The 24,465-nt window shown below is 37.7% G+C and overlaps 1 protein-coding gene across 1 annotated transcript; it reads left to right on the top strand.

The window, feature by feature from the left end:
* Nucleotides 1-11,505: 11,505 nt before the first annotated feature.
* atp1b2a (ATPase Na+/K+ transporting subunit beta 2a) lies at nt 11,506-24,457 on the top strand. Its single transcript, XM_073823277.1, has 6 exons — nt 11,506-11,629; nt 12,045-12,149; nt 13,864-14,069; nt 16,746-16,805; nt 18,251-18,358; nt 20,498-24,457. Exons 1-6 carry the CDS (start codon nt 11,548-11,550, stop codon nt 20,660-20,662), a joined length of 726 nt encoding a protein of 241 aa, XP_073679378.1. The 5' UTR covers nt 11,506-11,547; the 3' UTR covers nt 20,663-24,457.
* The last annotated feature ends 8 nt before the right edge of the window (nt 24,458-24,465 follow it).

The raw sequence follows: 24,465 nt of genomic DNA, 5'->3' as shown, positions 1-24,465 counted from the left end.
ATCGGAACTTTGGCGGGTGTATCGGGAACCATTGGATTCGATCGGAACTTCGGCGGGTGTATCGCAAATCATTTGATTCGATCGGAACTTCTGCGGGTGTATCGCGAATCATTTGATTTGATCGGAACTTCGGCGGGTGTATCGCGAACCATATGATTCGATCGGAACTTTGGCGGGTGTATCGCGAACCATTTGATTCGATCGGAACTTCTGCGGGTGTATCGCGAATCATTTGATTTGATCGGAACTTCGGCGGGTGTATCGCGGACCATATGATTCGATCGGAACTTCTGCGGGTGTATCGCGAATCATTTGATTTGATCGGAACTTCGGCGGGTGTATCGCGAATCATTTGATTAGATCGGAACTTCGGCGGGTGTACCGCGAACCATTTGATTCGATCGGAACTTTGGCGGGTGTATCGCGAACCATTTGATTCGATCGGAACTTCTGCGGGTGTATCGCGAATCATTTGATTTGATCGGAACTTCGGCGGGTGTATCGCGGACCATATGATTCGATCGGAACTTCTGCGGGTGTATCGCGAATCATTTGATTTGATCGGAACTTCGGCGGGTGTATCGCGAACCATTTGATTCGATCGGAACTTTGGCGGGTGTATCGCGAACCATTTGATTCGATCGGAACTTCTGCGGGTGTATCGCGAATCATTTGATTTGATCGGAACTTCGGCGGGTGTATCGCGGACCATATGATTCGATCGGAACTTCTGCGGGTGTATCGCGAATCATTTGATTTGATCGGAACTTCGGCGGGTGTATCGCGAACCATTTGATTCGATCGGAAATTCGGCGGGTGTATGGGGAACCATTTGATTCGATCGGAACTTCGGCGGGTGTATCACGAACCATTTGATTCGATCGGAACTTCGGCGGGTGAATCGCGAACCATTTGATTCGATCTGAACTTCTGCGGGTGTATCGCGAACCATTTGATTCGATCGAAAACTTCGGCGGGTGTATCGCGAACTATTTGATTCGATCGGAACTTCGGCGGGTGTATCGCGAACCATTTGATTCGATCTGAACTTCTGCGGGTGTATCGCGAATCATTTGATTCGATCGGAACTTTGGCAGGTGTATCGCGAATCATTGGATTCGATCGGAACTTTGGCGGGTGTATCGGGAACCATTGGATTCGATCGGAACTTTGGCGGGTGTATCGCGAATCATTTGATTCGATCGGAACTTTGGCAGGTGTATCGCGAATCATTGGATTCGATCGGAACTTTGGCGGGTGTATCGGGAACCATTGGATTCGATCGGAACTTCTGCGGGTGTATCGCGAATCATTTGATTTGATCGGAACTTTGGCAGGTGTATCGCGAATCATTTGATTCGATCGGAACTTCGGCGGGCGTATCGCGAATCATTGGATTCGATCGGAACTTTGGCGGGTGTATCGCGAATCATTTGATTTGATCGGAACTTCGGCGGGTGTATGGGGAACCATTTGATTCGATCGGACCTTCGGCGGGTGTATCGCGAATCATTTAATTCGATCTGAACTTCGGCGGGTGTATGGGGAACCATTTGATTCGATCGGACCTTCGGCGAGCGTATCGCGAATCATTGGATTCGATCGGAACTTTGGCGGGTGTATCGGGAACCATTTGATTCGATCGGAACTTCTGCGGGTGTATCGCGAATCATTTGATTTGATCGGAACTTCGGCGGGTGTATCGCGAACCATATGATTCGATCGGAACTTCTGCGGGTGTATCGCGAATCATTTGATTTGATCGGAACTTCGGCGGGTGTATCGCGAACCATTTGATTCGATCGGAACTTCTGCGGGTGTATCGCGAATCATTTGATTTGATCGGAACTTTGGCGGGTGTATCGCGAACCATTTGATTCGATCGGAACTTCTGCGGGTGTATCGCGAATCATTTGATTTGATCGGAACTTCGGCGGGTGTATCGCGGACCATATGATTCGATCGGAACTTCTGCGGGTGTATCGCGAATCATTTGATTTGATCGGAACTTCGGCGGGTGTATCGCGAATCATTTGATTCGATCGGAACTTCTGCGGGTGTATCGCGAATCATTTGATTTGATCGGAACTTCGGCGGGTGTATCGCGAACCATTTGATTCGATCGGAACTTTGGCGGGTGTATCGCGAACCATTTGATTCGATCGGAACTTCTGCGGGTGTATCGCGAATCATTTGATTTGATCGGAACTTCGGCGGGTGTATCGCGGACCATATGATTCGATCGGAACTTCTGCGGGTGTATCGCGAATCATTTGATTTGATCGGAACTTCGGCGGGTGTATCGCGAACCATTTGATTTGATCGGAACTTCGGCGGGTGTATCGCGGACCATATGATTCGATCGGAACTTCTGCGGGTGTATCGCGAATCATTTGATTTGATCGGAACTTCGGCGGGTGTATCGCGAATCATTTGATTCGATCGGAACTTCTGCGGGTGTATCGCGAATCATTTGATTTGATCGGAACTTCGGCGGGTGTATCGCGGACCATATGATTCGATCGGAACTTCTGCGGGTGTATCGCGAATCATTTGATTTGATCGGAACTTCGGCGGGTGTATCGCGAATCATTTGATTCGATCGGAACTTCTGCGGGTGTATCGCGAATCATTTGATTTGATCGGAACTTCGGCGGGTGTATCGCGAACCATTTGATTCGATCGGAACTTTGGCGGGTGTATCGCGAACCATTTGATTCGATCGGAACTTCTGCGGGTGTATCGCGAATCATTTGATTTGATCGGAACTTCGGCGGGTGTATCGCGGACCATATGATTCGATCGGAACTTCTGCGGGTGTATCGCGAATCATTTGATTTGATCGGAACTTCGGCGGGTGTATCGCGAACCATTTGATTCGATCGGAACTTCTGCGGGTGTATCGCGAATCATTTGATTTGATCGGAACTTCGGCGGGTGTATCGCGAACCATTTGATTCGATCGGAACTTCTGCGGGTGTATCGCGAATCATTTGATTTGATCGGAACTTCGGCGGGTGTATCGCGAACCATTTGATTCGATCGGAAATTCGGCGGGTGTATGGGGAACCATTTGATTCGATCGGAACTTCGGCGGGTGTATCACGAACCATTTGATTCGATCGGAACTTCGGCGGGTGAATCGCGAACCATTTGATTCGATCGGAACTTCGGCGGGTGAATCGCGAACCATTTGATTCGATCTGAACTTCTGCGGGTGTATCGCGAACCATTTGATTCGATCGAAAACTTCGGCGGGTGTATCGCGAACTATTTGATTCGATCGGAACTTCGGCGGGTGTATCGCGAACCATTTGATTCGATCTGAACTTCTGCGGGTGTATCGCGGACCATATGATTCGATCGGAACTTCTGCGGGTGTATCGCGAATCATTTGATTTGATCGGAACTTCGGCGGGTGTATCGCGAACCATTTGATTCGATCGGAAATTCGGCGGGTGTATGGGGAACCATTTGATTCGATCGGAACTTCGGCGGGTGTATCACGAACCATTTGATTCGATCGGAACTTCGGCGGGTGAATCGCGAACCATTTGATTCGATCTGAACTTCTGCGGGTGTATCGCGAACCATTTGATTCGATCGAAAACTTCGGCGGGTGTATCGCGAACTATTTGATTCGATCGGAACTTCGGCGGGTGTATCGCGAACCATTTGATTCGATCTGAACTTCTGCGGGTGTATCGCGAACCATTTGATTAGATCGGAACTTCGGCGGGTGAATAGCGAACCATTTGATTCGATCGGAACTTCGGCGGGTGTATCGCGAACCATTTGATTCGATCGGAACTTCGGCGGGTGAATCGCGAACCATTTGATTCGATCGGAACTTCGGCGGGTGAATCGCGAACCATTTGATTCGATCTGAACTTCGGCGGGTGTATCGCGGACCATATGATTCGATCTGAACTTCTGCGGGTGTATCGCGAACCATTTGATTCGATCTGAACTTCGGCGGGTGTATCGCGAACCATTTGATTCGATCGGAACTTCGGCGGGTGTATCGCGAATAATTTAATTCGATCGGAAATTTGGCGTGTCTATAATCAGTTGTTTAGATTGGGACTTTGATTCGAGCATGTTCGCGAATCAGATCAGAACTTCGGAGTGCATATTACAAATTATTTTAAGCAGGTTTGTGAATCATTTTAATTGAAATGGTGACTTCAGAGCATGTATTGCGAATCATTTGATTCAGTTGTTCCAAACTCATAAGACCTTTGTTCATCTTTGGAACACAAATTAAGATTTTTTTTTTTAATCAGAGAGTTTTCAGACCCTGCATAGACAGCAACGGAACTGACACGTTCAAGGCCCGAAAGGTAGTAAGGACATTATTAAAATAGTCAATGTGATATCAGTGGTTCAACTGTATTTTCTGTAATTACTGTAATTTCACTATAAAAATGTAAAAATGCTGGGTTGTTTACTGTACCTAACTGAGACAGATGATACAGTGGTAAATTAATATATCTGTACACAGTACTGTTGTAAGGTGATCAAATCAAACCTAAATTCCTAAATCACTCCGACTGAACTGAACATGTTTCTCTATCTGCTGTTTCATCAGAATGAGATCAGAGTTCAGCAGTCACACATTCCCTACAGCTCTACTGACCATCACTGGAATGAGGGAAAAGTTACTTGTCTATCTATCTATCTATCTATCTATCTATCTATCTATCTATCTATCTATCTATCTATCTATCTATCTATCTATCTATCTATCTATCTATCTATCACAGTGTTTCTCAATCACTTTAGCTTATATTTCAAATGAGACTTCAACATTTCCAACTTAATGTCTAAACACTTTGTATCTTCATTTAACATTTATTAAACTGTCACCATTTTAACAACTTCTAAACATTCATTTATCATGTAATCTAAATAATCAACTCTGTTATAATAAAATAAATAAATATCTATGACATGGAATATTTTATGTAACACATTGCTACAGAAATCAATGCACTGCATATAAATATAAACGTGCATGTTCTTTATCAGTGTACCGCAGTATTGACTTTCCCCAGTAAACTTTTACCTACTATTGAAATCTGCAGCCAAAAAAGCTCAGAGTTGACCACCATACTAAACAAAAAAAGAAGAAAAAACCCCAGAACATTTGTCCAGTTTGGTGCCATTAGCCTATTTACTGACATCTAGATTCTAAAGCATGAATTGCATGTATTTTTTTACTACATTTGCTGTTGTGACAAATGCTTTACAGTTTAGAGAATGTAAAGACTGTTTAAAAATATTACATTGAGAAAAAACCCATCATAACCTGCACAGACTCAAGAATATGAGTATAAGTTTGTAAATTTACATTTATGCATTTGTCAGACACTGAACCACTGCATAAAATGCATCAGTTCACAGATCCTGGGAATCGAACCCATGACCTGTGCTGAGCTACAGAGATTCAAAACAAACACGGGAAGAAACGCTCAGAATTACGACCATGAGGAACGATAAGACTTCGCAAAGTGGCTGTGTGTGTGAGAAGCTTAAATGCAGTCAGTGTGATGAGCTGCAGGTGTGAGCAGTGATCAGTGCAGTGAGAACAGGGAGCAGGTGAATGCAGTGATTAGTGCAGTGGCTTGTGGGGAATGAAGTCCAAGATGTGTAGTGCAAGAGTTAATGACAGGACGACTCAATTGGTGACAATGGAATAGCCTACTTGACATCAAAACGATGTCGAATTAGTAGTTTATTTTTTGATATATGACTCTGGACCACAAAATTGGACCATTGAGACCAGAAAATTCATTTCATCATCTGAAAGCTGAATAAATAAGCTTTCCATTGATATATGTTTATTAGGATAAAACAACTATTTGAAAATCTAAAAACTGAGGGTGCAAAAAAAAAAAAAGAAAAAAAATCGCCTTTAAAGTTGTCCAAGTGAAGTTCTCAGCAATGCATATTACTAATCAAAAATTAAGTTTTGATATATTTGCAGTAGGAAATCTTCAAAATATCTTCACGGAACATGATTTTTGGCATAAAAGAAGACCCATATGTATTTCTGGCTTTTGCTACAAATATACCCGTGCTATAAGACTGGTTTTGTGCTCCAGGGTCACTTATATGTAACATCATACATTTTTGAGACATTGTAAAACAGCTTTATGGTGTCGCAGACACAACACTGTAATAGCTGTTGTTATATTCATAATGACAGTAGTCTGCCCCGCGTCTGCTGTGTCTGTACATGATGTTCCATCATTTTTAATGCGAGTGAAACACAGTGAAGCGGAAACGCAAACGCAGAGACTGACAGATATGAGACGCGCTCTCCTCCTCACACCTACATGCGGATCAACATACGATCGATTAGCACGAATAAATGAACTCGAGCATCACCTGAGTGTCACCGACAGACGGGCGGATGCAGAGACTCTGGACCAGAAATGGGCGGGGCCTAAAAAAGAGGAGAGAGATGCGATTGGCTGGAGAACTGCTGATGGAGTGTGTGTGAGAGTGTGTATCTGTGCGTGTGTGTGTGTGTGTGTGTGTGTGTGTGTGTGTGTGTGTGTGTGTGTGTGTGTGTGTGTGTGTGTGTGTGTGTGTGTGTCATATTATGTCAGATGAGTTCACTGGTTTTCATATGTATTGCTGCATCTGATTGGCTGAGAGCATCTATGACATCAGTGGCTCGCAGCGAATGAGAGGAGGCAACACTAATCTGACTCCCATCCCCCACTCCACCCATCAGAAAGAGAGAGAGAGAGAAAGAGAGAGAGAGAGAGAGAGAGACATATAAGACAAAGAGCTAAAATAGACAGAAAATAATGCTGTAAAAAATGAAAGAGATGAAAGAGACAGAGAGAGGGAGAGAGCGGAATGAGGAGAATAGGCAGAGAGAGAGAGAGAGGCAGATCGAGATTGAGAGCTGGAGGAGGCAGTGGTTTTAGTGTAAGAGGATTTACTCTCTCAGTCTGTCCTTACATTTGCTCAGTGATGGACGAATGAGAAACACAGATGACATGAGGATGGAGTGAATGGAGGGGAATCTAGGTCACGTACACCATCACACACAAACACCAAACGGGTCGCGTCCAGCGCTTCTTCTGTTATTACATCCAATGCTTGAATCTGATTGGTCATGAAAGGGAAAAACAGTGTTAGTGTGATGATGTTGGATGTTGATGTGATTCTCTACAACTGTGATGTGAACTGAATGTACATCTGCTAATTATATCAAATCTATTTATAAAATAGTTACATATGAAATAATCTTCCGATGTTGTGAAATTCATGAATTCAATGTCAAAGTCAATTTCTGTTGTAAAACAGCCCCTGTATTCATCTAACAAAATGAAACAGTAAAAACAAAATAAAATGTCAAACTAAGTTATAAATAAGCTTTCCATTGATGTCTGGTTTGTTAGGATAGGACTATATTTGGCTGAGATACAACTATTTGAAAATCTGGAATCTGAGAGTGCAAAAAAATGCATATTACTAATCAAAAATTATTTTCTGATATATTTATGGTAGGAAATTTACAAAATATTAATATTATTATAAATATATAAATATTAATATAATCTTAATATCCTAATGATTTTTGGCATAAAAGAAAAATCGATAATTTCAGCCCATACAATGTATTGTGGGCTATTTCTATAAATATACCCGTGCTACTTAAGGTTTTGTGCTCCAGAGTCACATATATTTAATGAAATTCAAATAAATTTTAGTCACCATATTAATGGCTGTTATTTTAAAGGAATAGTTTTCATCCTCAGTTCATCCAAGGTTAGGATGAGTTTGTTTCTTCATCAGATTTGTAGAAATGTGTGATTCCATCATTGTCTTACCAATGGATCCTCTGGAGTGAATGGGTGCCGTCAGAATGCGAGTCCAAACAGCTGATAAAAACATCACAATAATCCACAAGTAATCCACACCACTCCAGTCCATCAGTTAACATCTTGAGAAGACAAAAGCTGCAACAAATCCATCATTAAAATCATCAAAACAGCTCTATACAAATATGTGGTTGTATTTTCAAGTGAGAGACAACAGGAGACGGACTTTTCCACTGGAGGAGCGTTATTATGGATCATGGACTCAATGTATTTGAGTTAAAAACATCTTAATGATGGATTTGTTTCAGCTTTTGTCTTCTCCAGATGTTAACTGATGGACTGGAGTGGTGTGAATTACTTGTGGATTATTGTGATGTTTTTATCAGCTGTTTGGACTCTCATTCTGAGGGCACCCATTCACATCCATTGTAATGACACATTTCCACAAATCTGATGAAGAAACAAACTAATCCTAATCTTGGATCTCTTGATCTGAAAAGATGACGTTTAATAGCAAAAGAAGTGTGTCATTTCATCACTTGCTCACCAATGGATCCTCTGGAGTGAATGGGTGCCGTCAGAATGAGAGTCCAAACAGCTGATAAAAACATCACAATAATCCACACCACTCCAGTCCATCAGTTAACATCTTGAGAAGACAAAAGCTTAAACAAATCCATCATTAAGATGTTTTTTAACTAAAATACAGGTCCATTATCCATAATAATGCTTTTTCCAGTAAAAAAGTGGTCTGGTCTGAATCAGGAAAGAAATCTGCACATCAAAATCAAGAACCGTTTACAAGTCAAAACAAACTCATCCTATTCTTGGATCGCTTGATCTAAAAAGATGACGTTAATAGCAAAAGAAATGTGTCATTCCGTCACTTGCTCATCAATTGATGTGAATGGGTGCCGTCAGAATGAGAGTCCAAACAGCTGATAAAAACATCACAATAATCCTCACCACTCCAGTCCATCAGTTAACATCTTGAGAAGACAAAAGCACAGATCAAGCACCGTTTACAAGCTAACAGTGATGTTTTTATTAGCTGTTTGGACTCTCATTCTGACGGCACCCATTCACATCCATTGGTGAGCAAGTGATGGAATGACACATTTCCACAAATATGATTAAGAAACAAAAGTCATCCTAATCTTGGATCACTTGATCTGAAAAGATGATGTTAATAGCAAAAGAAATGTGTCATTCCATCACCTATGGATCCTCTGGAGTGAATGGGTGCCGTCAGAATGAGAGTCCAAACAGCTGATAAAAACATCACAATAATTCACAAGTAATCCACACCACTCCAGTCCATCAGTTAACATCTGTAGAAGACAAAAGCTCAAACAAATCCATCATTAAGATGTTTCTACTAAAATACATTTGAGTCCATAATCCATAATAACACTTCCTCCAGTGAAAAAGTGGTCTGGTCTAAATCAGAAGAGAAATCTGCACAACAAAATCAAGAACCGTTTACAAGTCAAAACAAACTCATCCTACTCTTGTATCACTTGTTCTGAAAAGATGATGTTAATAGCAAAAGAAATGTGTCATTTCATTACTTGCTCACCAATGGATGTGAATGGGTGCCGTCAGAATGAGAGTCCAAAAAGCTGATAAAAACATCACAGTAATCCACAAGTAATCCACACCACTCCAGTCCATCAGTTAACATCTTGAGAAGACAAAAGCTGAAACAAATCCATCATTAAGATGTTTTTAACTCAAATACATTGAGTCCATGATCCATAATAACGCTCCTCCAGTGGAAAAGTCCGTCTCCTGTTGTCTCTCACATGAAAATACAACCACATATTTGTATAGAGCTGTTTTGATGATTTTAATGATGGATTTGTTGCAGCTTTTGTCTTCTCAAGATGTCATTCTGAGGGCACCCATTCACATCCATTGGAATGACACATTTCCACAAATCTGATGAAGAAACAAACTAATCCTAATCTTGGATCTCTTGATCTGAAAAGATGACGTTTAATAGCAAAAGATGTGTGTCATTTCATCACTTGCTCACCAATGGATCCTCTGGAGTGAATGGGTGCCGTCAGAATGAGAGTCCAAACAGCTGATAAAAACATCACAATAATCCACACCACTCCAGTCCATCAGTTAACATCTTGAGAAGACAAAAGCTTAAACAAATCCATCATTAAGATGTTTTTTAACTAAAATACAGGTCCATTATCCATAATAATGCTTTTTCCAGTAAAAAAGTGGTCTGGTCTGAATCAGGAAAGAAATCTGCACATCAAAATCAAGAACCGTTTACAAGTCAAAACAAACTCATCCTATTCTTGGATCGCTTGATCTAAAAAGATGACGTTAATAGCAAAAGAAATGTGTCATTCCGTCACTTGCTCATCAATTGATGTGAATGGGTGCTGTCAGAATGAGAGTCCAAACAGCTGATAAAAACATCACAATAATCCTCACCACTCCAGTCCATCAGTTAACATCTTGAGAAGACAAAAGCACAGATCAAGCACCGTTTACAAGCTAACAGTGATGTTTTTATTAGCTGTTTGGACTCTCATTCTGACGGCACCCATTCACATCCATTGGTGAGCAAGTGATGGAATGACACATTTCCACAAATATGATTAAGAAACAAAACTCATCCTAATCTTGGATCACTTGATCTGAAAAGATGATGTTAATAGCAAAAGAAATGTGTCATTCCATCACCTATGGATCCTCTGGAGTGAATGGGTGCCGTCAGAATGAGAGTCCAAACAGCTGATAAAAACATCACAATAATTCACAAGTAATCCACACCACTCCAGTCCATCAGTTAACATCTTCAGAAGACAAAAGCTCAAACAAATCCATCATTAAGATGTTTTTACTAAAATACATTTGAGTCCATAATCCATAATAACACTTCCTCCAGTGAAAAAGTGGTCTGGTCTAAATCAGAAGAGAAATCTGCACAACAAAATCAAGAACCGTTTACAAGTCAAAACAAACTCATTCTATTCTTGTATCACTTGTTCTGAAAAGATGACGTTAATAGCAAAAGAAATGTGTCATTTCATTACTTGCTCACCAATGGATGTGAATGGGTGCCGTCAGAATGAGAGTCCAAAAAGCTGATAAAAACATCACAATAATTCACAAGTAATCCACACCACTCCAGTCCATCAGTTAACATCTTGAGAAGGCAAAAGCGCAAACAAATCCATCATTAAGACATTTTCAATTAAAATACATTGTGTTTACAATCCATAAAAAAGTGGTCTGGTCTGAATCAGGAGAGAAATCTGCACGGATCAAGCACCGTTTACAAGCTAACGGTGAAGCTTTCATCAGCTGTTTGGACTCTCATTCTGACGGCACCCATTCACTGCAGAGTATCCATTGGTGAACCAGTGATGGAATGACACATTTCTACAAATCTGATGAACAAACAAACTAGGATGGCCTGAGGATGAGCACATTTTCAGCTAATATGCAGTTTTTGGGTGAACTATTCCTTTAAGGTGCTCTCCTCAACACATCTATCACAGTAGATGATGTTAACATACTGTGTCAGGTCAAACTAATGCTCTTGTGTGTGTGTGTGTGTGTGTGTGTGTGTGTGTGTGTGTGTGTGTGTGTGTGTGTGTGTGTGTGTGTGTGTGTGTGTTCCGCAGGTCTGATTCTGTTGTTCTATCTGATTTTCTACACGTTTCTGGCTGGCATGTTCTGTCTCACCATGTATGTGATGCTGCTGACTCTGGATGATTATCAGCCCACTTGGCAGGACCGTCTGGCTACACCAGGTACACACACACACACACACACACACATACACACACACACACACACACACACACACTTGTTGGGTTTACATGTTTTATGGGGACATTCCATAGGCCTAATGGTTTTTATACTGTACAAACCGTACTTTCTATGGCCCTACACCTAAACCTAGCCCTCACAGGAGATTGTGCACATCTTTAATTACTCAAAAATACTCATTGTGCATGATTTATAAGCCTGTTTCCTCATGGGGACCTGAGAAATGTCCCCACAAGGTCAAAATCTACTGGTAATCCTATCCTTGTGGGGACATTTGGTCCCCACAACGTGATGAATACCAGGTACACACACACACACACACACACACACACACACACACACACACACACACACACATACATGCACACAATGTCCTGACTCTGTGTGTTTCTCTAGGCATGATGATTCGGCCAAAAGCCGATCCTCTAGAAATCGTTTATAATGTGGATAAAACAGAGAGCTGGGACTCATACATTCAGGCGCTGGACAACTTCCTTGCACGTAAGTAAAAAAAAAAGGCAGAAGTTTATAAAAAAACGAAACAGTAAATAGTTCGAGTTTTAGTGTCTGCGTTATCATTTGGAAGAGAGATCATGGTGCTTGCAACACCAAGTTCCTGGGTTTTATTCCCCAAGTGAATGCATGAACTGATTAAAAAAAATGTATGTCTTCAATACAGTTTGAGTTTTAGGCTGCAATCATAAGGAATCATAAGCTAAGGAAACTAAGGAAATTCAGACTTTTTTTCTCAAAATTCTGCAGTTATATCTCATGTTTTGCTATTTATATCTCATAATGTAGACTTTTTCCGCCTGACAATTCTGCAGTTACATCTCGTGTCTCGGTATTTCTATCTCATAATTCAGACTTTTTTGATCACAATTCTGCATTTATATTTAATATTTCAATATTTATATCTCATAATTGAGACTTTTCCCCCCTCACAATTCTGTATTTACATCTCATAATTAAGACTTTTTTTTTTTTATAATTCTGCATTTATATCTCATGTTTTGGTATTTATATCTCATAATTTAGACTTTTTTTCTCAAAAATCTGCATTTTTATCTCATATTTCAGTATAAATATTGAAACATAAATACCATGTTTCGGTGTTTATATCTCATAATTCAGCCTTTTTTTCTCACAATTCTGCATTTATATATCTTAATTCGGTATTTATATCTCAAAATTCTGAGTTTTTTCTCACAATTTTGCATTTATATCTCACACTTAAGACTTTTTTCCTCATAATTCTGCATTTATATTTAATATTTCAGTATTTATATCTCATAATTCAGACTATTTTTAATCACAATTCTGCATTTATATCTCATAATTAAGACTTTTTGTTTTACACAATTCTGCATTTATATCTCATATTTCGGTATTTATATCTCATGATTTACACTTTTTTCCTCACAATTCTGCATTTACATCTCGTATTTATATCTCATAATTCAGACTTTTGTCCATACAATTCTGCATTTGTTATCTCATATTTCGGTATAAATACTGAAACATAAATACCATGTTAGACTTTTTTTCCCCTGACAATTCTGCATTTATATCTCATATTTTGATATTTATATCTCATAATTCAGATTTTTCTTCCTGAAGATTCTGCATTTATATCTCAAGTTTTGGTATTTATATCTCATAATTCAGACTTTTGTCCTCACAATTCTGCATTTATATCTCATATTTCGGTATAAATACCGAAACATAAATACCATTTTTTCAGTATTTATGTCTCATAACTCAGAATTCTTTCTCACAATTCTGCATTTATATCTCATGTTTTGGTATTTATATCTCTTAATTTAGAATTTTTCCTCACAATTCTGCGTTTGTATCTCATATTTCAGTATAAATATCATAACATAAATACCATGTTTCTGCATTTCTACCTCATAATTTAGACCTTTTCTCACAATTCTGCATTTATATCTCATAATTCAGATTTTTTTTCTGACCATTCTGTATTTATATCTAATAATGTTGCATTTATATCTCATAGTTCACCCTTTTTTCATCCCAATTCTGCATTTATATCTAAAATTAGGTTTTTTTTTTTAATTCAGCTTTATTTCAATGCACGAACATGTTTTTGAATTGTTTCAGTTTTAGTCATCAATCATAACTCTGCGAAGGAAACTCAGGAGAAGGATCATAAGGAAAGCCTGACGCTGATTGTATGTGTTTCTCTCTGCAGCCTATAATGACTCTATGCAGGCGGTGAAGAACGACGCCTGTATTCCGGATCAGTATTTCGTCCAGGAGGACAGCGGAGAGGTGCGCAACAACCCCAAACGCTCCTGCCAGTTCAACCGCACCATACTGGGGAGTTGTTCTGGACTCACCGACCGCACCTACGGATACCTGGAGGGAAAACCCTGCGTCCTCATCAAACTCAACCGGGTAACTGGCCGATCACAGCAATGATCACTTATAACAGCTGCGCACACCTAATAATAATAATAGACAGGATGGATCTAGAATGTACTGGATGTTCATAACTAGCATGTATTGATCAGCCACAGCCTGTAAAAGCTTCTTACTCTGAAAGCTTGTTCTGCAATGGAATAAATAAAACTAAATACCTAATATAAACTTCTTATATCGCAACTGTTCCTTCGCAAAAACCCGCCCCCCTTAGTTACTGTTGCTACGCCCGACAAGCCACGGCACTCTCATGCAAACATCATGTTCTCAGGCAGAGAAACTGACAACATGCCGACAGACAAGACAGAGCAGGTAGCTTTAGGTATGAAATTTCAAATCAGTGTCAAATTTAGTCATTTTGTAAGAAATTCAAACAATAAATAGCATTTTGTGGCTCTTTAATGTGTGGTGACTGTCCTGTCTTGTTTGTTGGACAAAAATGGCAGATTCTGTGTTATGATTGGTCAGAATGCATGTCAATCAAACTCCCCACGAAGGGTCAATTATGACTATTCTCAACATTCAGCATTTATATCACATAATTCAGACGTTTTTCTCATAATTCTACACTTCTATCTCATAATTAGGCATTTATCTCATAATTCATTCTTTTCTCACAGTTCTGCATTTCTATCTTATAATTAGACATTTATCTCATAATTCATATTTTTCTCGCAATTGTGCACTTATACCATAATTTGGCATGATCTCATAATTCATAAGTCTTTTTTCCTCACAATTCTGCATTTATATCTCATAATTCAGATTTTTGTCTTAAAATTCTGTATTCATGTCTCATAATTCGGCATTTCTATCTCATTATTCAGACTTTTTATTTATAATTCTGCATTTCTATCTCATAATTCGGCATTTATCTCATAATTCAGACTTTTCTCACAGTTCTGCATTTCTATCTTATAATTAGACATTTATCTCATAATTCATATTTTTCTCACAATTGTGCACTTATACCATAATTTGGCATTTATCTCATAATTCATAAGTCTTTTTCCCTCACAATTCTGCATTTATATCTCATAATTCAGATTTCTGTCTTAAAATTCTGTATTTATGTCTCATAATTCAGACTGTTTTTATACACAATTCTGTATTTATCTCTTAATTCATAATTTTCTCACATTTATGCACTTATACCATAATTTGGCATATATCTCATAATTCATAAGTCTTTTTTCCTCACAATTCTGCATTTATATCTCATAATTCAGATTTTTGTCTTAAAATTCTGTATTTATGTCTCATAATTCGCCATTTCTATCTCATTATTCAGACTTTTTATTTATAATTCTGCATTTCTATCTCATAATTCGGCATTTATATCTCATAATTCAGATTTCTGTCTTAAAATTCTGCATTTATATCTCATAATTTGGCATTTATATCTCATAATTCAGACTTTTTTTTTTACAATTCTGCATTTATATCTCATAATTTGGCATGTAACTCATAATTTGGCATTTATATCTCAAAATTCAGACTTATTTTTACAATTCTTACAATTCTGCATTTATATCTCATAATATCTCATTGGCATTAATCTTATAATTCAGAGTTTCCTCACAATTCTGCATTTATATCTCATAATTCAGATTTTTGTCTTAAAATTCTGAGTTATCTCACAATTCTGAATTTATATCTCATAATATCTCATTGGCATTAATCTTATAATTCAGAGTTTCCTCACAATTCTGCATTTATATCTCATAATTCAGATTTTTGTCTTAAAATTCTGTATTTATGTCTCATAATTTGCCATTTATATCTCATTATTCAGACTTTTTATTTATAATTCTGCATTTCTATCTCATAATTCTGCATTTATATCTCATAATTCAGATTTCTGTCTTAAAATTCTGCATTTATATCTCATAATTTGGCATGTAACTCATAATTTGGCATTTATATCTCAAAATTCAGCCTTTTTTTTCTTACAATTCTTACAATTCTGCATTTATATCTCATAATTCAGACTTCTGTCTTAAAATTCTGAGTTATCTCACAATTCTGAATTTATATCTCATAATATCTCATTGGCATTAATCTTATAATTCAGAGTTTTCTCATGATTCTGCATTTATATTTCATAATTTGGCATTTCTATCTCATAATTCTTTTTTTTTTTTTTTACAATTCTGCATTTATTGTAGAGATATAAACTCAAAATTATAAGAAAAAGTCACAAGTACCTTTTTATTTGAATCAGTTAATGGCAGAAACAAGCTTCCATAAATAACAGGCTCTTCTATGCTGGCTATCTTTAAACATTTTGAGTTCAAATCTGAAACTGTTTATGAAATGCATGAACACAGAAGTTCAATAATGCAGATAAAACAATCAATTAAATAATGTTAGATCCCAGAGGTGTAAAGTATTTTACATAACATTTCTCTACTATACAGTACTACAGTAATATTTGAGGCAATCTGTGCTTTACTTGGGTTCTTTTAAAACAGAATCCTTTCAAAAGCAACAACTTTTTCCAAATATTTTCAGTGAATAAAAACACTGCCGATAATGCAAACACAAATCCAAAGCTAAAATAGCATCAGAAATCATGAACTAGATCAGATCAGTTACCTTTAGACTGAATGCTGAATGGAGATGCTGAAGATGTTTCGTTCACTCCTGCAGGTGATTGGGCTGCGGCCAAGCAGTGACGGAAAGTCGCCGTTTGTCAGCTGTACAGCAAAGGTGAGTAAGATCTACCTGACCTTCAGCCAACCTTCATTAACAACAATCATTCAAACATGAATCACATCTGTAATGTTTGTTCACTGCATCCCCCATACTCAGGGATATACAGAAGGAGATGAGAGGGTAAGAAATAGACTAGTAGTCTGTGACCTAGACTAGTACACATCTTAAACTAGTACAGTACATGCCTTAACTAGAGCTAAACTCTCATGCTTTCTGTGGTTAGTAGATATGTAGTAGTGCATCATTCCTAAATGATCAAAAGGATTCAATCAGTGAGTCTCAAATCAGGATCTTTTGAGGAACGTTTTTCCAGGAGCTTTACTTTCACTGTTCCTCAGTGGAGAAATGATCTTCCCAAGCCTTCAAAACATCTTGCATCTTTTGAGGAACGTTCATTTGTTCAACTCTCAATCATCATTGGATTGCATTGCATTATGTGTTTGGATCATTTCAATCTCATCTTACTAAGACAAATTATTGGAGATATAGACTGCTGATATTTACACTCTAAAAATAAAAGTGCTTCAAGATGCCATAGAAGAACCTTTTTTTTTTCGTCTAAATGGTTCCATAAAGAACCTTAAACATCTATGGTAAGCCGTTTTAGCCTAAAATATACTAAGCGTTATTCATTGCATTTTTACTAGTAACAATTGAATTAGAGAGCTGTTCAAATTAATTTTTACTAGTAACAATGCCAATTATAGAGCTCTACAAATTAATTTTTACTAGTAATAATTCCAATTAGAGAGCTTCAATTTTTACTAGTAAAAATCACATTAAATATTTTAATTGTAGAGCTCTGTAATTGAATTAAAGAGCTCTCTAATTCAGTTCTTACTAACAATTTGTCACGTAAAAAGATGAGGTCAGGGTCCAAATGCAGGTAAGTGATTCTTTTAATAATAAAACAATAAACAAACACAAACCAAAGGCCAACACGGCACAACACGACTTGACTCAAGATCCGGGGAACACAGAGACAGACAGAACAGAAGACAATGCAGCCAGAATGAATAGTGGGCAATGAGAGTTCTTATAGTCCATATGATTGTGAACAGGTGCGAGCTTGATGAGTGCTAATGACAACAAGACAGGTGTAAACAATCAGGGAAGTGCAGTGCAAGGGAAAGGGAAACAGCGACCTCAGGTGGCTAAGGGAAAACCCACAGCCCAGATCATGACACAATTGAATTACAGGGCTCTGTAATTGGAATTGTTACTAGTAAGAATTGAATTGGAGAGCTCTCCAATTCTAATTGGAATTGGAAACCTTTAACGGAATTTTTTTTTTTTTTTTTTTTTGTGGAACCAAAAATGGTGCTTGTATGGCAGCGCTTGACAAATCTTTTAAAGCACCTTTATTTTTAAGAGTGTAGGTTATTTGATGTCAGTATCTGCTCCACTGTTATAAAGATCTCATTGATTTGCATTCCAAGGCTCAGAAGATGACTCAGACGAACGAGACCACTGCTGAAGTCGAATACTTCCCTCCAAACGGAACCTTCAACCTCATGTACTATCCATACTACGGCAAGAAAGCACAGGCAAGAACACACACACACACACACACACACACACACACACACACACACACGTATGATTACATACAGTTGCAATCAAAATTATTCAACCCCCAGAGACTGCAGTATTTTACTAATACTTGCTTGAAGATCCAGGACTGTCTAAAAATTGCATCTGCAACAGTTTACTGGTATATTAAAAGTGATAATGTCAATATAAAATGTAATGTTTTAAGTTAAAGGATGTTTAAAAACACAGCTATGTTAAAATTGTTCAACCCCTATCCAACATGGCTGTTTTAAGTCACTTTATGGCAGGAAATAAAATTTTCTTTAAACCCAATTAAGCAATTTAGAAACTCTATTAAAAAATAGATATTATTCTTCTTCTGAGACTAAAATGATCAACTGCTCCTCCTACAGCTTTAACTCTCCAAACTCCAAACTCAGGCCAGATCTTCAGACTGATCCGACTTACGGTTTTCCTGAAAATGACGATTAACACTGGGAGAAATCCCATAGACTTACATTGAGGGAATGTTCAAATGATCAACACTATTCAAACTCACACTGACAAAATCATGCTAACAAAATGCTAATCAAGCTAGAATCGTGCTAGTAACTTGGTAATCATTCTAGCATGCTAGTAACTTGCTAACCATGCTAGAAACATGCTAACAAATTGATAATCATGCTAGAAAAATGCTAGCAACTTGGCAATCATGCTAGCAACATGCTAGTAGCTTGCTAATCATGTTATAAACATGCTAGAAACATGCTAACAACTTGATAATCATGGTAGAAACATGCTAACAACATGTTAATCATATTAGAAACATGGTACCAACTTGCTTATCAAGCTAGAAACATGCTAGCAACTTGCTAATCATGTTATAAAATGCTATAAACATGTTAACAACTTGGTAATCATGCTAGAAACATGCTAGCAACTTGCTAATTATGCTAGAAACATGCTAACAACTTGCTAGTCATGCTAGAAACATGCTAACAACTTGGTAATCATGCTAGAATCATGTTAGCAACTTGGTAATCACGCTATAAACATGCTAGCAACTTACTAATCATGTTATAAAAATGCTATAAACAATGCTAACAACTTGGTTATCATGCTAGAAACATGCTAGCAACTTGCTAATTATGCTAGAAACATGCTAACAACTTGCTAATCATGCTAGAAACATGCTAACAACTTGGTAATCATGCTAGAATCATGTTAGCAACTTGGTAATCATGCTAGAAAAATGTTAACAACTTGCTAATCATGCTAGAAACATGCTAACAACTTGGTAATCATGCTAGCAAAATTCTAATCATGCTAGACACATGGTAACAACTAGCTAATCATGTTAGAAACATGCTAGCAGCTTGGTAGCCATGCTAGAATCATGCCATCAACTAGCTAATCATGCTAGAAACAGGCTAGTAACTTGATAAACATGCTAGAATCATGCTGACAACTTGCTAACCATGCTAGAAACATGCTGGCAACTTGCTAATCATGCTAGAAACATGCTAACAACTTGGTAATCACGCTAGAATCATGCTTGCAAAATTCTAATCATGCTAGACACATGGTAACAACTAGCTAATCATGTTAGAAACATGCTAGTAACTTGCTAAACATGATAATATCATGTTAATCATGTTAGAAACATGCTAGCAACTTGCGTATCATACTAGCAACAAATGCTAGTCATGCTAAAAACATGCTAGTAACTTCCAAGTCATGCTAACAACATGGTAATCATGCTAGCAACCTGCTAATCATGCTAGAAACATGCTAACAACATGTTAATCATGTTAGAAACATGTTAGCAACTTGCTAATCAAGCTAGAAACATGCTAGCAACTTGTTAATCATGCTGGAAACATTCTAGTCATGCTATTAAACATGCTATCTATATCTATCTAGCTATCTATCAAACATTAAACCTTTAAAACTACTTTAAACTTCAAAATATTTCTGATTGAAAACCACAAACTTAAAACTTTTTAAACTTCTTAAACTTTTTTTAACTGTTTAAACTTTTTTCTTTCTGGTCCAGCTTTCTCAAGCCAACTTTAAAGCTTGGGTCTTGACAAACTTTTTAATCTATTTTTGACTGTGCGTGTGTGTGTAACCGCTCTCTCTCTGTGTTGCAGGTGAATTATTCTCAGCCCCTGGTGGCTGTGAAGTTCATAGACCTCTCTTTCAACACGGACTTCACCGTGGAGTGTAAGATCATCTCTAGCACTCAGTTCAAGATCAGCGAGAGAGACAAGTTCGCCGGCCGCGTGAGCTTCAAGCTGCGTATCAACAAAGAGTAGAGCAACTGCATCTGCCACACACACACACACACACACACACACACACACACACACACACACAGGAGATTGTAGGAGTCATTCATATCTCAAAGTGTTCAATGTATTTGTCCGTCCCCATTCTCCTGTCTACACGATGGTTTCTGTGTGTGTGTGTGTGTGTGTGTGTGTGTGTGTGTGTGTGTCTTTGTATCTCCGTGTGTTCTGAGTACTCTTGACTGTCGTCATATCCAGCTGATATCGTTCCAAAGTGAAATCAAGAGAGCAGGAAAATATCATCAAGCCTTTCTAGATCTCTAGACATAATCACGAACAACCCAGTGAATTCAGAGGGACCACAATCAAACCAAAACCTGCCAAGAAGTTATATTTCACATAAAGAAAATCTGCTTTCATCCCATTTTCTGTATGCAAAATATAATTTCTCGCCTTTTTCTTTCGATATTGAGCCAACGTGACCTGGATTCACTCGTTTAGTCTACCGAATGGCTTTTATGTGATTGAGCGTCTTAGAAATAACACAAATTACGTCCAATGATCAATTAACAAGTAGAGCCATACAAATCATTACAGACTCGAATCATATCGCTCTCTCAACCTGATTTCTCTTTTATCCATTCATCTATTTATTTATTTATTTATTTATGAATTATGGTACATTTATAATGTTATTCATTTATGATCTGATTTGTGGTTTTTATTTTTTATATATACGATGTTTGTGAAGACACTTTTGTAACACTGTAATGTTCACGAACGCACACACACACACAAGAGAAGTTCAACCGAAACGATTGGCTGACGTTCTGCACATGCTCAGATTGCACTCGACGACTGACACATTAGCCAATCAGCTTCAATTTTGCCCAATAACGTATTTGCTCCATTTCGTCCAGAACGGAACCCATCTTTCTAAATGTGTACACAGCAATACCTTCTGGTCCATGAGTGTACTGTTAATACTTGTAAATAATACAAAATCTGAGGTAGTTAATAAAAGAGAAAAAAAAAAGACTAAAATGACGATTAAATTTGCCAATCCAATACTAACGTAGATGAATGAACAAATGTGTTTTCTTCCCAAAATTGTGTTTTTTAAATTCATTTGTTGTTGAGCACATCATGGGCTAGCGCCCATTAGCACAGCGGAAGTATGACGCAAACATTAGCTGCATATACTGCCCTCCAAAGGCAAAGCGCAGTAACTACACATTTGGTCAAAATTGAGTTAAAATGGGCTTTGTGACAACTGTATTGTCTTGTGGCAAAGTCTCCTGGTTAAATTGTGTCCCATTTTAGAGAAACGAGAGTTTCAACATGTTTGACTAGCTGGTGTAAAGGCATTTTTCTCAGTTTCAGTGTTGGCGCAGTTACTGCACTTTGCCTTTGGAGGGCAGTATACTTCTCAAAACTTTAGTTTGTTTCTTCTTAGCTTTGGTAGAATATTAGATTTTTAATCATGTGATTGTTCAAGGGGATGCGAGACGAAGCGAGACGCCTAATTTGTGAGCGAGACATTAGAGTAGTGCTTATTAGCGAACCACTAGCCTGTTTTTTTTATATTTTTCGTTTGTGTTTCTCACAATCCTTCATTTCGCCCCCCCAGTAGTGAATGTGCTGTGTTTCTATTGGGTTACTGCCACAGTGTTGTGCGTTTGAAACATTGGCGGGTGTGTGTTAGAAAAGTGTGTGGGGAATTAGAAAAAAAGTAGAAGAGCCAAACGCGGCCAAACTCTTCAAATTAACGTCACTAGTCCATCCGTCGCACATCGGCACACGACTTAACGGCCTGATGTTGGGATCGGTTCAATGTTTACACAGAGCAGTGACTAATAACTAGATTAGCCGCGTGCTAAACTTACGCTGCCTGCCGTACGTTTACTGAGATCTACTTCACGTGTGCTGCCTGACCGCTCTACGTCATGGAATAGATTTTATATGTTTTTAAGATATATGGTAAATCCAATTATTGCACATTATTTCTGACTTCTGTACTTTAGATGCAGCGGCGACGCTTATCGGCACGCCGCTGCGCAGAACGTTTGTATACCGCGAGTGTAGATCACGCACATTATTACGGTTTATTCATTTCCGTGAGACGAAATACTCAAGCAGACAGGAATTTAGGACATCATTTGCATGGAAACAGTGCGTGAATTTCGCAGTGAAAGAATTCCCTCACTGACCAACAGAAAGCGATGTATGTCTATTTCCACCAGTTAAGAAAAAAATCATGTTTAGGTTAAGTCGAATAAATTTAAAAGTTACAATTATGGGATGAAATTATGACTTTAAATGACAGTCAGATTATCATATAGTCATAATTATGAGATAAAACATCAAAACAATGAGATCAAAATGTATAATTATGATTTATGCTTTGTCATTAATAAAACATAGTATATATCATAATTTTGACTTCTAAATTCATAATTTTGACTATCTCAAATTAGGACTTGTCATAAATTTGACTTTTTATCTCATAATTGACGTAGTATGTCAACTAACTTAAAATCATAATTTTGACTTTTCATCTCATAATTATAACAGTTTATCTGATAATTATGACTTTAAATCATAATTTCAACTAATAATAGTCATAAATTCATGTTTTTATCTCATAATTACAACTTAAGTCATATGTCTGATCATCTCATAATTATGACTTTTTGTCAAAATAAATTTATTTATCCCATAAATTTGACTTTTTATCTCATAATTGACATAGTATGTCAACTGACTTTTAAAATCATAATTTTGACTTTTCATCTCATAATTATAACCGTTCAACTGATAATTATGACTTTAAATCATAATTTCAACTAATAATAGTCATAAATTCATATTTTTATCTCATAATTTTGACTTAAGTATGATTTTTCATCTTATAATTAGGACTTTTTGTCAAAATAAAGTTTTTTTTTTAATCTCACAATTATGACTTTGTATGTCATAAATTTGACTTTTTATCTCATAATTGACTCAGTTGGTCAGTTTTGACATTCAAGGCCATAATTATGACTTCAACTTCATAATTTTTATTTTTTATCTCATAATCAACTTAGTATGTCAATTTCAAGCTGAATAGTCATAATTTCAGTTATCTCATATTTGACGTAGTATGTCAATTTTGACTTTTAAAGTTGACTTAAATTTCGACTTATGTCGTAAACTAAATGACTTTTCAAAGCATGATTAGTTTTTCTTTCATGGTGAAAACAGGCTTCCATATAAAGCTGACTGGTTTGAAAGTGACTGGTGTGTTTTTTGCCTGCGAAATTTCCCAAATGTGACCGCACCTTCACAGCTTCAATAAAACCTTCACGCTTCGGACAATATCAACGATGACACGGCGACAAACACATGCTTACACAAACAATGGCAACGACAAACACACCTGCGCTACGAGAACCTTATTCGAGAGCTTTCCACTCACACACACACACACACACACACACACTGACGGCACCGTTGAGCTCTTGGTCCCCGTCTGTGTTCCTCTCCAAACCGATAAACGCCACACGCTCGTCATGTTGAGTTCTGGCCCGGATGACCTCTATAGCTCACAGACTCATCCCGGTTTCTCATCTGTCCTTCATAGTGAGACGGTGTCTTATTCTTTCTTCACTCTCTGTAAAAACACTGCTCAGAAACTAGATGTATCTTATTAAATATCCTGAATATACTGTTATATATTGCCTGACATGAAAATTGTGAAACTTATATTCGAAAATCAAATGATTATCATTATAAATGAAAAATGGAAACAGGAAATAAAAACATTTTGTGTTTAACAAACACGCTTG

The sequence above is a fragment of the Garra rufa genome, chromosome 18 (assembly GCF_049309525.1).
Source record: "Garra rufa chromosome 18, GarRuf1.0, whole genome shotgun sequence".
Taxonomy (NCBI): domain Eukaryota; kingdom Metazoa; phylum Chordata; class Actinopteri; order Cypriniformes; family Cyprinidae; genus Garra; species Garra rufa.
The sequence above is the reverse complement of the archived record's forward strand: the minus strand, read 5'-3'. Positions and strand labels throughout refer to the sequence as shown.

Excerpts from the sequence above, each read along its gene's own strand:
- atp1b2a (XM_073823277.1), top strand. The coding sequence starts at position 11,548 with ATGTTCTGTCTCACCATGTATGTGATGCTGCTGACTCTGGATGATTAT. Across the intron at positions 12,150-13,863 it reads GCTGGACAACTTCCTTGCAC|CCTATAATGACTCTATGCAG; the intron begins GTAAGTAAAAAA and ends TTCTCTCTGCAG. Across the intron at positions 16,806-18,250 it reads TTGTCAGCTGTACAGCAAAG|GCTCAGAAGATGACTCAGAC; the intron begins GTGAGTAAGATC and ends TTGCATTCCAAG.